The 16,447-nt window shown below is 37.4% G+C and overlaps 1 protein-coding gene across 1 annotated transcript in view; it reads left to right on the top strand.

The window, feature by feature from the left end:
- Positions 1–1,434: 1,434 nt before the first annotated feature.
- The window catches only part of LOC131641323 (probable CCR4-associated factor 1 homolog 11), a 31,994-nt gene continuing 16,981 nt past the window's right edge, over positions 1,435–16,447 (top strand). The window contains exon 1 of the mRNA XM_058911625.1: positions 1,435–1,577. Within this exon, the coding sequence (XP_058767608.1) occupies positions 1,435–1,577 (143 nt within the window). The remainder of the gene's footprint in view (positions 1,578–16,447) is intronic.

The raw sequence follows: 16,447 nt of genomic DNA, 5'->3' as shown, positions 1-16,447 counted from the left end.
TTCCATTCAATACTCAGTCAATTCTTTTTCAACCTTCACACCACTATATAATCCCACTGCAACAAACAGAACAACAACCATTTTTCTGCTATTTCTTCTACAATTTTTTTTTCATACTCCCTGCAGAACATTTATTATGGCCAACCTTAACAACCAAAACTAAGTCGAGTTTCCTGGTGTCATTTTCCGGAACGGAGAAGCGGGAGAAATTTAATGCAACCGATACCTAAATTTCTCTCAAAGAAGGGTGGTGTCATCAAGATTCGCCCATATCGAAAACTTGCGAAGTTTGGGGCTGTTCGAAAACGGTGTGCGAATATTGCTCAATAAAACGGGTTTATCATTCGTATGCACACTAGACTTCCCCACATACGAGGAGTTAACCTTGGAGTTCCTAAGCTCGTATATCTACAACACACCCACCGACGCTTCTCACAACCTCATCGGAACCGCTACCTTCCAACTATTCAATCGAGAGTACACCATGAATCAAGACAACCTAAGCGCGATCTTTGGATTCACTCGTGTTGAGGGAGTCAACTATAGAATTCCACCCGAGCTTGACTGGCAAAGAACCTCAAATGATATTTGGTGACGAATATTCGGTAATGAAAATGTCGCTCCCGACATGTGCTTCTCTTCTCAAATTCATAATCCGATCATGCGTTACTTCCACCGCATTTTAGCTAATACTATTTTCAGAAGGACTAACAGCAACAAAGTCAATGGTAAGGAGTTATAATTCTTTTATTGTGCTTTTGTCAACCATCGGATCAATGCCAACACTTTCATTATGTCTCACATTCAAGCTCTCGTGTCAAGAGAAGGAAACACACCATTTTGTGTAGGATGGCTTGTCACTGGTATAGCGCGAGCCCTCAATCTAAATGAAAGGCTTGAAAATCTACCTTCTCTACCACCCTTTTTTATGGATATCAACAACTGCAGAGCTGGTCACCTCATCAAGGCAAGACAAGACGGAAGGTACAACCTCATGGTGCGAAACAGGGAAGTTCGCAGTGTTATACTGCTAAACAGCGAGATCACTAGGATAGACCGCAGAGACAACTGGATCTATGATCTCGACGCACCTGCTCCTGGTGAGAACTTAAAGGATAATCAAAATGATGCGGATAATGTGGATGAGGTCGAACAGGAAATGGATCAAGGAGAACCCCAGCCTGATGAAACCCCCAACCCAATCCTGAAAATGTTACTGGACCATCTGGAGATGAACCTCAAAGAAGGAATCAACCAGTCACACTGGATGACGTGTATAGAGAAATGATACGCAACCACGAGGAAGAAACTCAGTGTCATCAGAGGATTGAGGCAGGGCAGAATGAAATGATGACACTGATGCGTCAAAAGCAAAGAGATCAACACGATTATGCGCAATGAAATGATCAAAGCATTACAGCCCTCACGGAAGAAATGCATTGTTTGACATATCGTGTTGAAGGCTTACATGAGTATGTGTACCATGCTGGGATAGTTCCGCCTAGAGACGGCGATGATGGTCGAAGAGGAGGAAGAGCACGAACCCGAGGCCGAGCACGAGGAAGAGGAAACGAGTAGTGAGTTTCCATCATTTCTACCACACAAAGTCGCATTGAGGACAACGCAAAGTTTAAGTGTGGGGGAGGAAGCTTCCTGCTTTTCTATCTATTGTCAGTAGATTTTAATTCCTAGTATTTAATTTCCAGTATTTCTTGTCATTACCCTAAAAAAAATTTTTAATTTCCTGTCATTTCAATCCATGTATTTTAAGTTCAATATATGTGATTATCTTTCAGTTGTCGAATTCTCCATCTACTTGAACCATAATTTTTTTTTATTATATGCATAGCCTAACACGCTCAAAAAGTATGCGGATACACAATTTAAAGATATGTTAGAACCGAAGCACTATTAAACAAAATCGCTACAGTCTTGACACTATAGAACCCCGATTTATGCAAGATTCAATTTGAGTACCTATTATTTCAAAGTCTTTAACCTCTAGCTTTAAAGTAGCTTCGAGTAGTTTATTCTGCAGTCGGCACCGTCTTAAACACAAACTACGTAGAGAGCAGATGAATATAAGTGAATGATCCTGAAATTTTTCAGTAAAGAATTTAAAAGATTGCACTGACTAAGCTAGGTGAACCTCACCCGGTCATTTAACCCAAAGGATGTATATCTCGCGAACAATAAAGAAACCTATTGTCAGTTGGTTCAAAAGTATCTAGTATTGAACTTGGTAGGGCAAATTACGGTTCGATCCCCCGCAGCTTACAATTTGTTAAAGAAGTGGGTACCACAGAAATGTGCCAGAGCCCCGTGCTAATAAGGATCAGAGTCACTAACCGGTTACTCTACTATGTGCGTGTGAAGATAAAGGGCTTAATGTGATTGCGCTCGAATGAAAACAAGCAAAATCTAGCGAAAGGATCTAAATGAGCTATAATAACATGATTTGAATTGGTCTGCATAAGCTGGAGTTGTCTGGTGTCACCACTGTGTCTTTAGTGTTTATATTGAGCTTCTGTATATCTAGCGACGTATCGCCACGACCGCGTACGAATCGAGATGATTGTCATGCATGTGTAAAACCTTTTTCTTTGATTGTTTGCTTGAGGGCAAGCAAAGTTCAAGTGTAGGGGAGTTTGATAACATGAAAACGTATCGTATATTTAGCTTAATTTACATGTATTATTATCTTATTTTATTTCAATTTTATTATTTTATTTCGTGTTATGCCAGTATTTTGTATTTATTTCAGGAATTTATTAAATCAGGGCTCGCAAAAGAAATGATCGAAAAAAGGAGCCAAAATGAAGAGAAATTGCTACAAGGGACACTTGAATCAACGGGGGTGCAAATAAGAAGCAAAAGGCCCAAAAGTAATGCTGCAAGCAAGCCCAACGTGCAAAGGAAGTGATGCACGTGACGAGTGGCACAAGGGAGTGCCTGCCGTCCGTCGCATACCCCCTCCTGCCGGTCGGCACCTCCCCATTTACTAGTGTGTGATGTGAGTCACACACTCAAGCCCAGAAGACATTACCCAGTTTCTCTCCGCCATTTTATCTTCCAAAAGACCCGCTACTGTTGTGAAACAAGTTCAAATCCAAGAATCTGCACCTCTATAAATACCCATCAAGATTAATTGAAAGGGTGACAAAGCTTTAACCTACTGCCGTCATTTTCTTTTCTCTGCAAATTTCAATTTCTGCTACTTCTTCCTATCCACTTCCTGCAATAGATTTCCACACCGGAAATACTATTGCAACTCAGTTTTTCTTTCTAGCTTCGAATTTAGTTTCAATTTTTAGCATTAGATTTAATTTTAGAATTTAATTCCAGTACCGGATTCGAGAACCAGTGCTGCAAGATTTCAATATTCAGTCTGCAATTTAATTCAGGTTTATTTATTAGCATTTATTATTAATTACTGTTTATGTTAGTTTATCAAATTATGTCCGGATTATTTTATACCTGCTATATCTGTTCTGTTTCGTCTATTAAAATAATGTCCGGTTAAATATCCCTTATCGGTATGTAAAGTCATATAACCGAGGGAATCTAGTGACGCTGTCGATGTAATTTATTAACTAAAATTTATTTATCTGGCTATAATTTCTAAAAGCTTAATTAAACTGTTTTATAACGAGAGTTAAAAACGATAGAAGTTAGGATCGATAAAAACAGAAGTTTGAGATTTTAACTGGACCTTAGAAATTAGGCATTAACCTTAAATACAGCGAGAACGCTTTAAGGGTAATTAGTTTTCATTTGTTTTCAAAAATCACTTTAAACTTTAATTGATACAGCGAGAGCGCTCACTTAGGTTTAATAGTGAAATCATAATCAATAAACACGAGAGTGTGAGAGGAAGGTTTTTAAACTAATGATTTCTACAGAAAAGTAATTTTAAATTACAATCCGCATTGATAGTTTACTAGATCCCCGACGTCCGACTATTACATACCGATATAATTATTCTTTGATTTAATTTAATTCTATTCTTTATTTTCCCCCGTCTGATCTCAATCAATCAAACGATAGCCTTAGATTTACATAGTAACGATTAACTACATTAAGGTCGATTCTTAGTCCTTTGGGTTCGATATCTTTTTAAAACTACACGATAGACTGTGCACTTGCAGTCATAATCACAGACATACCCACTTTGTCGCGATCAATGATATGAATGGATTATAATGTTGATTTGGAGACCCTTGAATCATAGTTTAAGCCATGGATTTATGTCCTAATTAAAGTCAACTCTCCAGATGAATTAGGTCAAAACCCTAATTTGGGCACCTGATGAATTTAAAATTTGTTGACCTTGAATTGAGCCATCCTTGGGCCTTGATTTTGATGGTTAATCATTTTAGCACATGAGGAATATTAGGCTTCTTTGTGGGCCTCAAAAACCTAATTTGCTCAGTCTCCTCTTGATCAGTCTCCTGTCTTGGAACACAAGCAACAAGCAACAATTTTTTTTTTGTATTTTGGGTCAGTAAATGATGTATGCATGATGATAATAATGATGATGATGATCCTAATATTTTAAATGAGGTGGGGTCTCAGTGGTCGAAAATTGGGATACAACAGCTGCCCCTATTTAAGTTCCTAATACCCGATGAGGGGGAGATAGAATCTTCGTCTCAGCACGGTAAGAGGGACTTAAATACAAAAGATAGCACAATTTGGACCCTGAAATCCCTCATGCATGATATGGTATGAATGCAATATATATATATATATATATATATATATATATATATATATATATACATATATTTTACATGGAATAAACAAGTAAACAACGTCCTTCCTTCAAACTAGGAGAAAGGGACCAGATCTACTAGGGGTACATAATAAATTGTCCCCGACGCTGGAGAGACTATGAAAAACTACAAATTGTTCCTGATGCTTGAGAGACTTTCACTTGCTGGGAAAGAAAAACATTAGTCTCCTCAATGAATTATCCCTGACGGTGAGAGATCTATCTTTCATTGGGAAAGAACATTAGAACATCGAGCTCCTCAATGAACTATCTCTGAAGCTGAGAGACTTATCTTTCATTGGGAAAGAACAAACTTCAATACGAACTGTCTATCCTGCTGGGGAAACTTACATTCATAAAGGATAACTACCATGTTCTGCAACAGACTGTCTTCATCATCTCGAGAAGGCTAACCATCCATTGGAACTCTTATCATGAACTATCTCTTACGCTGAGAAACCTACTGTCCACAAGTTTTTTCACCGGAAATATTTTGATTGAGGGACATACAAACTGCTCAAATTACTTGTTGTCGGTAATTAAAGTTGCGGTAACAATCAACTACCAGGGATATAAATCCAACTTTTGGAATCATAAAAGTAGCGGAAAAAATCAACTGCCAGGGATATAAATCCAACTTTTTGAGAGATTATAAAAGTAGCGGCAACAATCAACTGCCAGGGATATAAATCCAATTTTTTGTGAGAGATTATAAAAGTAGCGGCAACAATCAACTGCCAGGGATATAAATCCAACTTTTTGAGGAACCATAAACAGGTTCTGTTTAAGGAGACCAGGTCTTCAACTGTGCAAAATAAATGCACTTTCAATCTGGGATTTGCTGATCCATTATATCTGCTGGAGACAAAGTTCAATCCAAGACGGAGTTGAAAGAGACACCTAAACAAGACACTTCCCACTGAGGAACTGAGTTCAAAATGGGGGTTCATCCTATCTTTAAATAGATGAATAAGCTAAAATAAGATCTTCCCATGAGGAACAAACTCTCTGGGGAAATACAAAGATTATGGGTCTTTTTGCCTAAAGCTGGCGCTTTAAATGGAAAGAGCAAAGACATCACTTGGGGAGTAGTAGTTTTCATATCACTGAGATGCAAACAATGTGCATGTATGTATGAAAAACATGAATGGACGAATGAATTTTATGCTTATGCTAATGAAACAGACATATATAATAGAGACAACCACACTGGGGATGACAACATCGGGGCATAACCTGTAACACCCTTCTAAACCCCCGCGGCAATTATAATAATAATCAGAGTAAACATAAAAAAAGGATGTTACAATTAATAAAATAAAGAAAACTCCAAGTCGTTCGTCATGATTTTATTAGGAATAATCCACAAAATATCAAAACACATATTCAGCACAGCAGAATCTCATTCAACAGTATCGTAAGACATCACCAAACATAAATCAACGATACATAATCCCAAAAACAACAAAATAGAGTATCATAAGTAACTCTAAGACTATCGTTCCCAGTGTTACAAATCAGAGCATGACTCGACACGAACTACGAACTAGCCTAATGAGCTATCCTCACCAATCAAGATGCCGCTACTCCTTAATTTGAAAATATCAACATGTAAGGGTGAGTTTCATTCGAAATTAATAAGTATTATACAGTCATAAGTAATAAAATATCATAGCATTATCATTCACCCAATCATAACACATATTCATATTTTTAACAACTGATCAAGGCACCAAAATCAAACGCATCACCAATTATAATACACAATCATTTGATCATACTATATTACCATGCACATGAATGAACTGACACTATGCATGTGGTACCATACTTGGGCTAAACCCATCCAACTGATCTTTTCATCATTAAGATTCAGTCCAACCGGCACAAATTCCACACAATGGGAATTATGCCCACCATTTTGATCCACAACCTCACCGGGATCCATCACCAAATGCGTATGAATGAATGCATACATATGACATACTTGCAACATCACCGATCCGATGCTTCGCATCGTCTCATTACAACTCACCATACTATCACCAATAAGCATGCACATGTATTAGTAAGCATTCAAATCATATTAAATATACTTAGATTAAACATCATTCAATCACCGCAAGAATCAATATCGTTTCATCACCAACGCAACACATTGTTACATTCACACATATATGTACACAATACTACAATTAATCATTTAAATTAAATCAAGACTTAAAATAAAATCGGGCCACCACCCATTTCGTCAATTCATCATATAAAGCTCTTAATCAACTTCGCAACACCCAAAACGGCACTTAAAACAGATAAACGGTTTAAAAGATACGAATTTTAGAAAATAATTATTTTTCAAAAATACACAGCGGTAACCGGTTACAGCATGGCTGTTACCCGGTTACGCGTTTATGTCACCTATTCTCTATTATTAAAAATCTGCCTGTAACCGGTTACAGCAGGGAGGGTAATCGGTTACGGCAGTCAAAATAGCCCAGTTTTCCCATTTTTCCACGCGGTAACCGGTTACAGCATGGCTGTTACCCGGTTACAGCGTGCACAGACCCAAAAAAACTCAGTTTGACAGCACTGTTCCATTCCCCATTCATTCCACTTCATACCATTTCGATCACAAACTCAGAACAACACCAAAATACACGTTCAAACATACTTTAAACATGTTTTAACATTCATTAACAACAATACATATTCATCATCAATCAATTTCACCAAAATATACAAAATTATGAACATTTCATCAAAACCTAACAATTCCCCAAAACCCAACATATTCAATTGAATCAAACAACAATCCTAATCCATTCTACTACCCTTGATTGTATAATAATTACTAACCCGAAGAGTCCCCCCTTACCTCAGAGTCGAATCTTCGAAGGTCCTCTTCCTTTTTGGTTCCTCTTTTTCACGTATCTTCTCTGTTCTCTCTTTCAGCTTCTCTTTGTTTCTCCCTTCCTTCTTTTCTCAATTTCTCTTATTTTATGAAAACATAAAATAAATTAGTAATGGGCTCACTTGCTTAGCAACCCCCCACATTACTAACACCGCCATTTGGGCCAACGACTAATATTTTATTATTTCCCAAATAATTCCAATAAAATGTTAAATCCAAATAATTTAATTTAAAACTTAATTAAATTAATAAATAAGAATTTACGGGGTGTTACATAACCAGATACTCGTCCGATCATTATCGACGTCTCCTGGGGATAAAATTTGTTGGGGGAGGGGGTACTCTCAAATCAATCTTCATTATTGTTCGCTTCCCAAAGGTGTCACATGCAAGTATACATGTTTTGATTGTAGCAAGTAATAAGTATAAGAGTATCGTACCCACAGGGAGTGTTGTTACTTATATTTGATATTTGTATAAACTCTATTCTTTTGATTTAAGCATGAGCGGAGAAAAGAATAATTTTGGCCATATGAAGGTGTTATAGGACTTTTGGGAAATTTCAAGATGCCCTCTAAAAGACCCTTTTGGTTTCATCTCCATTGAATTTACCATTTTCATATACCACTCCTTGAGAAAAAATGACTTTTTGTTAACTTTCAAAAGGACCTGTAATGTTTTGGCTCATATCTCTCAAATGATGCATTTTTGGCCAAGTCCTTAGGGAGACAAAATTGTAGAGAATGAAATTTAATTCAGAATGAGATTTGGTTGGACAATTTATGATGAACCATGTTGTCATACCCCAAAATTTGCCCACACTTTTTAGTGACAAAAATTTTCGAAATTATTTTTAAAATTGGATTTTTATAAAATCTTGGATTCATTTACATCGACATCCTGAATTTTAAAAAATATTCGATTTAAAGTCTATGTTAAAATATAGTAGTTTACTCTTAAATTACTTATATTTTAATAGAAAATGCTAGCCGACGCTTCATACACTTTCAATTGCCTTTTTATTTCAAACAAATAACATAGCACAATTGGTAAGGAAGTAAGGCTTGCAAGCAAAAGGTCACAGGTTCAATTCCCGCTTGGTGCATTTTTATGTATTTTAACTTTTTTTTAATCTTTTTTACACCTGGACGCACCTGGACACAAGTACGTCCAGGTTCTTAATCTTGTTCATCAAGGAAGGTCCATGGGCCTTTGGGTTGGATCATTTCCTTTTTAGGATCGATCTTGACCTAATTTCAGTCTATAAATAGTGGCTCTCCACTCTCTCATTGTCATCAACAACTTTTCTAACCCTGATCAACATTTTCTCTTTTCACAACAACAATTAACCAACTGTTTTTACAAACTTTTTCTCATACGCTTTTCAATTTCTTTTCAAAGATTTCTTTTAGTTTTTGGCCAATGATGACACCTGAGGCCACCCTTTTTTTTTTAAAAATGATTTTACAATACATTTTGGCCGATGATTTATATATGAGGCCATCCAATTTATTTTCAATGTTTGTTTTGAACCAGATGATGATTCTCTGATGGTATTATTTTAAAAAAAAACTAACAATTTTCCATTCACAGGATCACATTCTTCTCACGTTTTTGTGGCCCTAAAACCTATCTCATTTTGTACAAATGTTTTCCATTCGTGAATGCATTAATGTACTATGTATATATTTACTAATACATATATACCTCTTTTTTATTCACTTTCGTTTTTAATTATTATTGAAATTGAAAGCAAATAATAATCTTATACAGTGATGTACATACACGTTTTAATCACTTCGTTTTCACGTCCTTTTTTTATGGTTTATATCTAAACAATATTAATCAATTTACTATACCATTCACAAAATTTCCATCATCACAGATCCAAAACAAAAATCATTCACCAAACATTAACTGTAGAAGATCATGAATTAATACATATATATTCTACATGAAAATTCTACATACATTTCTCAGATTAATGACATAACCTGTAAAATCATCAAACTACAGCAAGAATTCATTTTAATAACTTGTAAAAAGGATTCGGTGATTTTGTTTTGCAGAATAGAAGAAGAAGAATAATCAAAGGGGAGAAAGATTCAAAATCGAAAAAAGAAAGAGCGAGATTCGGATATCGTTGAAATCACGAAGCCGACATCACATCCCCGCCACCACCATGCCTGCAACATCACCGTCCGATGACTCCAAGCGCAGAAACAAGATCACAACATCATAGCTTCATCAACGAACAGCGGCAACAACAATTTCAGATCTTCGACAACAGGCTCTTTGCAACGCATTTGGGACAGCAATAATCTCAAACCACTAAAGCACAAATTCCCGAAAACCAGAAGGAGAGGATCAACGAGCAATCAGTTCAATTTGTACCTGGATCCAGAAAATTCCTCTTCGCTGGTAATCGTCCTCACTCTTTCGGAAAATTGTTTGTTGATTGTTATGTATTCATGCTTGTATCGTTGAAATTGCCATGGTCGAACAAAGTTGTTTATATTGTTGTTGTATGCTACCGTCGCCATGTTTGAATACCGTTAATTCCCTTGTTGCCGTCGTTGTGTTCATTGAGAGATATTTTCGAGTGAACACCGAGAGTTGAAACTGAGACTGTGCGTTTTGTTGAGAGGAGGTTCAATATTATGGTGAGAAAGCCAAACAAAAGAAGAAGAAAGTAAGAGACAGAGAAAGTGGGGCGGACCTCACTCACTTAGTTTAGGGTTTTTCCAAATTCTTTTGTTGTTTTGGGCTGATTGCCAAATGAGCCCAATTTAATTGCCATCCGCACCTTTATGCCACTCGTACACCCCCTCCTGAGTTGTAATTGTTTGGATTTACTTTGGGCTAATCCCAATGGGCCTAGCGCCCATATTCTTATTTACACCCCTGTTCCGATTTCTCACTCCCTTGGCAGACTTTCCTATTCACTTTGGGTTGATTTTCTCAATGGGCCCACACGAATTGCTATCTAGCACCCCCATATTTACTGGTTTTTTAGTCCATGTCTTTTGTTTGTTTATTATATTGCTTGATAAAAAACAAAAATACAAAAACATGTTAGTAATTAGAGCTTTATTTTTCTTATATAAAAATACCAAACATATTTGTTTCATGTATTAATTCTAATTCTTTTTGTTTAGATCTTCAATTAATATTTGTTCATATTTCTACTGCTTTTTTCATACATTATTTTGTGTTAATAACATTTTATTTTGATTATGAGGTACTAATTTTGGAGGACTTCTGCATTATTATGGGCACTTACGAGCTTTATTTTAATTTTTGTACATTTATCACTTTCGTTTGGGTTGTAATAGTAATTAGGGCTTTATCTTTTCTGCACTCCCTGGTTTATTGTAATTCCCCATCCCGAAGCCATGTAATAGCGTAGGACTTCACTTTCTGCTTTTACTTTCCGCACCACTTAACTGCTTAGATGTATGGTAATAGGATTGTATGGAAAGACTAATAACTGAACGTTAGCTCACTAACATCAAGATTAAAATAACTGAAAATAACACACTCTTTTTACTTGTTCACACACTCACCTCTAGGGTACGCCCCTCTCTGTTGCCTTCGATTTAATGGTCGTGCCCCTCGAATATAGAGGTACCCATTAGCAAATTGTCCCTCGATTAAAAATCATCAAAGATCATGGTCCCTCGATGACCCTCGGACTGTTGCCTACGAATACATGATCTAGTCCCTCGAATGGTTGCCTACGAAAGATCATTGTCCCTTTGAATTTGCTAAGGGTGCCTCTGCTTGTTGCCTTCAACGACCTCCGATGACCCTTCGATTGTCCCGAATACGTCCAATATAAACAAGGATTTCCTACTTCTACATAGTATGGATAATCCTAGGAATTTTAAAAGGTATAGAAAAAGATCAACTATTTAGGGTAGTGCTCTTAGTATGCCTAGCTCAATAAAAAACATCTTTTCAAAACTCTTTCGAAAAACTAAGGCTACGCATTTACGCTAAAGTCCTTATGTCCCTTTTCAATTCAAAACGAACAAACATGAGCTAAGCAAATTAAGAGCCCGTAGATAACTACGGATGAAAAGGGTGCTAGCACCTTCCCTTTTCATAACTTACCCCCCGAGCCCGTTTTCTTTAAAAAGGTCTTTTTCTGTACTTTTTACCTTTCCTAACATTGGACAAAATAAAAGTCGGTGGCGACTCTTGCTCACCGCAACATTGTTGCTTACAAAATAAAAGTCAGTTCACCGTGTTACAGAACTGGCGACTCTGCTGGGGATAAATAAAAGAGGGGTTACCTTAGAGCTTAGATCATATAATATGCTTGTTTTGTTTGCTTTACTTTTCAAGGTTGCTTGGGTTTTGAATGGAAGATGAATCCTATACCCGGATTCGAGTGCACCTTAAGATAGGAAGTGGCATAGTCATGGCGACCTCCTTCATGTATGTGGAGGATTGGTCAATATGAGAGTTCACGCTTAAGTTAGGCCTCTATGGGTGTTTGCATGCTTCTCTTGTATGAGGGAGGTTCGTGTGGATATCTGTGGGTGAGTCGGAGCTTAAGGACCTTTAGTTACCTTTAACCCATCTTGGCCTTTAGGAATGTAGTGGGGGGACTACTCTTGATGTATGTTGAGGGCATAGTCGCTACCCGATACTACAACTCAGATAGGTTCTTTCTCAAAGTATCATTGCATGGTATGTATGTATCATGTTCGAGGGTGCTTTAGAAGGACTGACCATTCTGAGTAACTTTGTAGAACCTGTTGCTGATTTCATCCTTATCCTTAGAAGTACCTATTTGGGAGGGGTAGTCACCTGGTCATACTTCACACAAGCCTTTAAACCTAAGGACTCTTGTGTGACTTGTTTGTTATCTAACCACTTGATTTCCTTGCAGGTTCTGTTTGTAGAACATACTTGTCCATACTACCTTATGCTTTTACATAACCTGTTGACTAACCTTTTTCAAGGATCTTAGGGATTCATGGCGCATAATTTCCAGGTAATAGGGAAGGACTATCAAGAGCCTAAATTTATGTCAAGGGGCAAGAGGATTTATTTTCCTCTGGCCAGATGCTTTTCAAACTTGAAAAAGAGCCTAAACTCCTATCAAGGGGCAAGAGGATTTATTTTCCTTTAGCCAGATGCCTTCACACTCAGAGGTACAATTCCTATCAAGGGGCAAGAGAATTTATTTTCCTTTAGCCACATGCCTTTAAACTCAAAAGTACCGTACCCCGAATTAGAGGCTATGACCCACTGGATATGGTGAGCTTGATTCTTATAGAAGGACGTCCAAAGATGAAAAGTCAAATTTCTCCAAACAAAGCTGCAACTAAAGTTTCCAAAGGACAAGCTTCTCACTTTCTTACTACTTTATTCGTACTATCCCTGAAGCTGTACACTTACAACTCTTGTGTGGCTTCGTCGGAATCCTCTCCCTAAAAATAATTTGCAGTTTCAGATACAAACGTCTGGTTTGTTTTCCACACTGGGGCACCTAGCCATTCGATTGATGATTATCAGCCGTTTAGAGACCAGGTTCAAGACCTAATTGCCATAAAGGTTGTCACATTCACACCTGCATGCCAGATTTGAAGTTCTTCTTCGACTCAATGGATCTTCTGAAGCAATAAGTCCATACAGAGGAAATCTCCTCAACTTTGACAATCTCTATATCATCATGCACTCATGCGTAGTCTTTCTTGTTTTGATTCAATACTGCTTATATGTCATGCTTGTTTGTTTTTGAACTATAATAATAATGCATTGTATATGTTTGCCTTGAAAAAAATTCATTCGCTCTCGCTCTAATATGTTTCCTCTTATTGTGATTCCAAACTCTAGGCGATAAAGCATGACAACTCCGAAGGGAGAATGACGAACATATAATACTCATAATCTCAAATGGTGTGCTTTCGAGTAAAACCCTGTTGATGATGTACAGGCATTGTTTCAAATCCCCAAACAATGGAGATATAAGGAAGTTAATCCCTTGTCAACCCTTTTGAGCCTTGAAGTAGGAGTTTCTTTTCTATGCAAAAAAAAAAACCTTCACATTTAACCTAGGGGCAGGGTAGTGTTCAGTTAATCTGATCGTGCATTCAAAATTCACCAGGAGTGCATATCTAAGGATACAACAATGGGTATCTTTCAAAAGGTTGAGGACAGTAAAAAACAAAATGGTTATCCCTCTCAATAGAAGGTCAAAATATGACGATACAACAACGACTATCCCTCGTCGACCAAGAAATGAGGCAGTACAATCTTTCCAACAAATCAAAGACATCTCAGGATCATACGACTTGCTCAAAAAAATAATAAAAAGGACGAATAAAAAAAAAAAGAAAGCCCGCTAAGTCAATAACTTGAAAACAAATGACTAAGGCAAAAGTTAGGGCATCCCGTTGGACTTCAAACTCAAAATTCAAAAGAATTTGTCCAGGCAAAAGTTAGGGAAACAAAAAAGATCCTCAACAAAAAGGGAAAATTCGTGTGTCTATAAATTCAAGATCGTGTGATCAGACACCAAGAATAGAAGGTAAGTGACTGCCATGTCCAAACACCTCATCAACTCCTCAATCGTACGTCTCAAGCTCCTCTTGAAGGATGAATGCTCGCATCGAGTTAACTGAACTTAGGTTGGAGAACATCACGAAGGGGGTGGGCACCAATAAAATTTTGAGCCTATATATCTTTTTTTCTAAAACCATGAACCTGGCCACGTTACAACCCTCAAAAGTCCTAATTGAAGCAGTGTTAATTCGAAAGCATACTGTAAACGAGAATACGGTAAACCGACTCCTAGGAGTTTTGCTAAAACGTTTGAGTTGGTATCACACCACTTTTCACAAAAATCGATGTTTTGACATCCTTTCAAAAAAAAAAAATCTTTTTTAAAATCTTCAAGACAAACATGAACTTTGCATTAGAATTATATTTCTCATACTAAACATTCTTTGCATATGAACAAGTACTTGACACCAGGAAAGCTTCCATCATGAGCTGCAGATGAAAAGTTTAATTCTCTCAAGGGACAAGTTGTCTTCAGAACTCCATTGAGTTCGAGCATGAACATCTCAAATTATAATCACCCTCAGGGGCACAAAAGCAGTCGAAATACTCCGTTGAGTAAGCGCTCAGATATCTGGGGCAATCAGGTCAAGATTCGAAGAATCTCTCAGAAGCGTTGGGCAATCAGGGGCATATGCCCAAGCATAATTGAAATTACCTCCAACCCTGATCAATCAGGGGCTTGATTCCTAAGCTCATGATACAGGGGCGTGTTGCTCATGATAACACAAATCCTAGAAAGTCCTCCCGACAGACAAAGTTGCTTCAGAAGCGCATCAAAAGGCAAAGATATTTCTTACGCTTGACTCAGTTGGCTAAAGGACAATATACACAAGGGGCATGGCATGGTATTATACCATTCATCTGAGGCAACCAAGTCAAGATCCAGAGAATCTCTCAAAGACGCTGAACAGCCAGAGGGGCAAGTTTATCACTTGGGGCATGTTGCATCGATCACAAATCTCAGCAAAAGCTATTTAGCTACTAGCAGCAGGATCCGTATCTCCTTCGAAGTTCTAATTCCAGTAATCTCAAAAATCAAGTATACCAAGTTACCGACTCCAGGGGCAAATAGACTTCCCCATGCAAAGGGCCACATATGGTTGAGAAAATGTTTTCCAACAGCAAGTGACATGGGGGCAATGAAAATTGAAATCTCAAGGGAACTTACCCACAAAGTTGTTTTCACAACAATATCCCCACAGAGTAATCCTCGAGGAGTTATCTTCAAGTAATCTCTTCCCAACAGAGACTTGGCTCCCCAACACTACAGGCTCTCCGATACAATCTTCTTCTCCAACCTGGTTTATTCAAAATCACTGTTCCCAGTAAAGTTGGCACTCACGAAACTTGGTCAGTTATCTATCTTTCTTATCCCCAGTCAGGGCACATCAGGATCAAATCACTCAAGCTACTTTCATCCCCAAGCGGTAATAAAAATCCCCAGCTGGATATCTTCGAACGGAAGATAGGAATTCTCAACACAATCACCTTGTCATCATCTCCAGCAGCATACAGAGATTTATTTTCTCAACCAGCAATTGCTATACAAAGTTACCTATATGCTTCGACTATATAGTCCATCCATGCATCATTCACAATACATACATAGCATACAACGTTCTCGTTTATTTCGAGAACCTCATTTACATTACATACATAACATATAACATTCTTGTTTATTTCGAGAACCTCATTACACAATACATGCATCATGACATTGCATAAAACTAATTTTTCCTCTTCAGGTCACTTCATAATCAAAAGAATATTATCATCCAAGTACAGTGCAAAGATGATCTTATCAACGAGTTAATTTTGACACTCATTCCAGACACAAATACAATTCTGAGGCTTCATTTTGGGTCTCTCTTCAAAGATAATTCAGAAACAATCAAAGAACTTCTCATCCTTTCTAGGAACCTTTCTAGGTAGTCTTGTTTAAGACATTTTATATCCTTTCTAGGAACCTTTCTAGGTAGTCTTGTTTAAGACATATCATATCCTTTCTAGGAACCTTTCTAGGTAGTCTTGTTTAAGACGTTTCATATCCTTTCTAGGCAGTCTTTTCTAAGACGTTTCCCATCCTTTCTAGGAGCCTTTCTAGGCAGTCTTTTCTAAGACGTTTCTCATCCTTTCTAGGAGCCTTTCTAGGCAGTCTTTTCTAAGACGTTTCGTATCCTTTC

This window comes from Vicia villosa, unplaced genomic scaffold (assembly GCF_029867415.1).
Source record: "Vicia villosa cultivar HV-30 ecotype Madison, WI unplaced genomic scaffold, Vvil1.0 ctg.003663F_1_1, whole genome shotgun sequence".
Lineage (NCBI taxonomy): Eukaryota > Viridiplantae > Streptophyta > Magnoliopsida > Fabales > Fabaceae > Vicia > Vicia villosa.
The sequence above is the reverse complement of the archived record's forward strand: the minus strand, read 5'-3'. Positions and strand labels throughout refer to the sequence as shown.